Raw genomic sequence first — 4167 nt, 5'->3', positions numbered from 1 at the left:
TCTCCATCCTGGAGCTCCTGCTTCTTCCCATCCAACTGTCCTCTTGACATCTTCCTTGGCTCTTCTCACCTCCCCCCTCCTTTCTGCCGCCCTTTCCCAACCTCCTTCAAACTCTCCTTGGAGCCCCCCTTTCCTGCTTGTCCCCCTCCTCCACCTCCCCCATCTTCATTCTTGCAGGTTCTTGCCAGGCTCATCTCTATTGTTCTCCTTGGCAGCTTCTGGACCTCTTTTTCCTTGGGCAACTCTCTTTCTTCCACTCACCCACACCCACGCAACTGGAGAGGGGAAATGTTTTAAATAACAAAAAAAAGGCGGGGGGGGGGGGGGGGGGGGAGGGAGAGAGAGTAATTAATGGACTCAGCCATCCAGCATCAGCCCGCCTTACAGGGTGGAAAGAAGGACATGTGGAGCTTGAGTCGGGAGCTGGATTCAGCCCCAGGTGTGTAGGAAAGATTTGCAAAACCCATTTCCCCTGGCGATGCAGGGGCTCCGGGAGAATTATATAAGCTTCTGCATGGGGGGGGGGGAGTTGGTGGACAGTTTGGGTGATGTCACCCTCGTGAATGATGATGTTGTTTTGCACTACCAATTAAGGTGTCCTTTTGGGACGGTGGATGTATGGGCACCCTGCCCACAATTGTTATATTTGATTGTATCCATGCATAACTAACCACGGTGGTTTATATAGAGACTAATTATCTCTTCATGTTGCACCCTGTTTTGTTGTTTTAGTTTTTTAGCAGAAATATAAACAAAAGTGACAGGCATGTTATCAATGGCTGGCAAAGAACTCAGAATCAATAGACTAGAGCATGCATTCTCAATGAGCGTTGTGTAAGATTGGACGGCCTGTCTTTGCTCCCTGGATCTATGCCTCACTCTCTTTCGCTTGCATCTTTGCATTTCCCTGTAGAACTCGCCCCATGTATCATGCACAGCCTTCAAAAATGTGATCTAAATCCTTCCCACTGTGTATAAATGGACAGTATTTGGGATGCTAAACATACATGGAACTGTACATGCTGCTATGGTAATTTTAATTTTGATTTGGAATACATGTCATAGCCAAGTCAGAGAAATGCACTGGATCTGTATATAATTTCTGTTTGTGTGTGTGTGTGTGCATGATAGAAAATGGACAGAGAGTTTATCATTTCAAATGCAAGGTACAGCTGTGCCCTATTTGAATTGCTGCAATATATTTTATGGTCTTGTCATGCTGTAGCTGCCCTTGCTCGGCAACACTAGCTCTGTGTATAGTTTTCACCTAAATGCTTTAAGAAAAAAAGAAAGAAAGAAAATTAGAATGATGACGACTGAAATATATTCTTTTTGTTCTTCTCTTGTAGATTTTTCTGTCTTTGTTCAGGAGCAATAGCTTTGATTGCTGATCATAAGAAGATGCTTCTGTGGTTCTTTCTGGTTTTGTCCAGTCCAGCTTCCTGTACGGATCCAGAGACTGACTCATCTGTGGAAATTTGCAATGTTTGCTCCTGTGTGTCGGTGGAGAATGTACTTTATGTCAACTGTGAAAAGGTTGCGGTCTACAGACCAAACCAGCTGAAACCACCTTGGTCTAATTTCTATCACCTCAATTTTCAGAACAACCTCCTGATCATCCTCTACCCCAATACATTTCTGAACTTTACTCATGCTGTCTCTCTACAGCTAGGTAACAATAAATTGCAGAACATTGAAGGAGGAGCCTTCCTGGGTCTCAGTGCATTAAAACAGTTGCACTTGAACAACAATGAATTAAAGGTCCTCCGAGCTGACACTTTCCTTGGCATTGAGAACTTGGAGTATCTCCAAGCTGACTACAATTTAATCAAATATATTGAACGGGGTTCCTTCAACAAGCTTCACAAGCTGAAAGTCCTCATCCTTAATGACAATCTGATTTCTTTCCTTCCTGATAACATTTTCCGTTTTGCTTCTCTCACCCACCTGGATATACGTGGGAATAGAATACAGAAGCTGCCGTATATTGGGGTTCTGGAGCACATTGGACGCATCGTTGAACTGCAGCTGGAAGACAACCCTTGGAATTGCACTTGTGACCTCTTGCCACTGAAGGCGTGGCTGGAGAATATGCCCTATAACATCTACATTGGAGAAGCCATTTGTGAGACGCCCAGTGATTTGTATGGGAGGCTTTTGAAAGAAACTAACAAGCAAGAGTTGTGTTCCATGGGGACGGGGAGTGATTTTGATGTGCGCATTCTGCCTCCATCACAGCTGGAACCTGGTTACAGCACACCGAATGGCCACACTACACAAACGTCAATGCACAGATTGGTCACCAAGCCTCCAAAAACTACAAACCCTTCCAAGATCTCGGGAATTGTAGCAGGCAAATCACTTTCTAACCGGACTCTCAGTCAAATAGTCTATTTCCAAACCAGAGCACCTCTGACTCCTTGTCCTCATCCTTGTGTTTGCAAAACACATCCTTCAGATTTGGGATTAAGTGTCAGTTGTCAAGAGAGAAATATCCAGTCATTGGCTGAACTTGTCCCCAAGCCATTGAATGCCAAGAAACTGCACGTGAATGGCAACTATATTAAGGATGTGGACATTTCTGATTTTGCTGAATTTGATGGGCTGGATTTACTCCATCTAGGTAGTAATCGGATTGTTACCATTAAGGGGGAAGTTTTTCGCAACCTTACAAATTTACGGAGATTGTATCTCAATGGCAATCAGATTGAGCGGTTGAGTCCCGAAATGTTTGCCGGCCTCCATAATCTTCAGTACCTGTATTTGGAATACAATGTAATCCGGGAAATTTTAGGAAACACTTTTGACTTGATGCCAAATTTGCAGCTCTTGTACTTGAACAACAATCTCCTGCGAAGTTTGCCAGCCTACATCTTCGCTGGGGCACCGCTCGCTCGGCTCAACTTGAGGAACAATCACTTCATGTACCTGCCCGTGAGTGGCGTCCTTGATCAGCTGAAATCCTTGACGCAGATCGATTTGGAAGGGAATCCGTGGGACTGCACATGTGACTTGGTTGCTCTGAAACTCTGGTTGGAAAAACTGAATGAAGGCATTGTGGTGAAGGAGTTAAAGTGTGAGACCCCCGTGCAGTTTGCAAACATTGAACTGAAGTCACTCAAAAATGAAATCTTATGCCCCAAACTATTGAACAAGCCATCTGCTGTCTTCACTAGCCCTGCACCTGCTGTCACGTTCACGACACCGCTGGGCCCCATTCGGAGTCCTCCAGGTGGTCCGGTCCCATTGTCGATCCTCATCTTAAGCATCCTGGTCGTGCTCATTTTAACAGTCTTTGTTGCTTTTTGTCTCCTTGTCTTTGTTCTCCGCCGGAACAAAAAACCATCCGTGAAGCACGAAGGCCTTGGGAGTCAGGAGTGCAGCTCCATGCAACTGCAGCTGCGAAAGCACGACCACATGGCCAACAAAAAGGACACTCTAGGTGCCGAGGCCTTCATCCCTCAGACCATTGAGCAGATGAGCAAAAGCCACTCCTGTGGCTTAAAGGAAACAGAAACTGGCTTCACATTTGCGGACCCGCTGGGGCAGAAAGTCATCCTGAGAAATAACAGTGAGAAGGATAAAGATTTATTGCACATGGATAGCAGGAAAAGACTTAGCACAATTGATGAACTAGATGAATTGTTCCCGGGACGGGATTCTAACGTCTTTATTCAGAATTTTCTCGAAAGTAAAAAGGAATACAATAGTATAGGGGTCAGTGGCTTTGAAATACGCTACCCAGAGAAACAACAAGACAGGAAAAGCAAGAAATCCTTAATAGGTGGCAATCACAGTAAAATTGTAGTGGAGCAAAGAAAGAGTGAGTATTTTGAACTTAAAGCAAAACTTCAGGGCTCTCCAGACTACTTACAAGTCCTTGAAGAGCAAACGGCTTTGAATAAAATGTAGGGGTCCATGCAATCTCATTTTCCTACTGAGGACATTTATTTAATGATGCAAGTGCCTTTTGTTGACTTTTAATTTCCAAATATGATATTCTACTGGTAAAGGCATAGAGGCAGGCGATCCAGGGGTATTTAATAAAACTCTTGCTCCAAATAGATTTTATTTCATGAAACTGTTGCCCTGTGGAATCCCTGTAAGGGATACTGCAAACTCTATTGCCAAAAAAGGTTGCTTTATACACATATTACACTGAATTTA

The 4167-nt window shown here is 44.3% G+C and overlaps 1 protein-coding gene across 1 annotated transcript; it reads left to right on the top strand.

Moving 5' to 3' along the window:
- The first annotated feature begins 1380 nt into the window (after positions 1-1380).
- Positions 1381-3912, top strand: SLITRK4 (SLIT and NTRK like family member 4). The gene has a single exon (XM_015410318.1). It carries the CDS (start codon positions 1402-1404, stop codon positions 3910-3912), a length of 2511 nt encoding a protein of 836 aa, XP_015265804.1. The 5' UTR covers positions 1381-1401.
- Positions 3913-4167: the final 255 nt, after the last annotated feature.

This window comes from Gekko japonicus, unplaced genomic scaffold, assembly GCF_001447785.1.
Source record: "Gekko japonicus isolate JY-2015 unplaced genomic scaffold, Gekko_japonicus_V1.1 scaffold1386, whole genome shotgun sequence".
Taxonomy (NCBI): Eukaryota; Metazoa; Chordata; class Lepidosauria; order Squamata; family Gekkonidae; genus Gekko; species Gekko japonicus.
The sequence above is the reverse complement of the archived record's forward strand: the minus strand, read 5'-3'. Positions and strand labels throughout refer to the sequence as shown.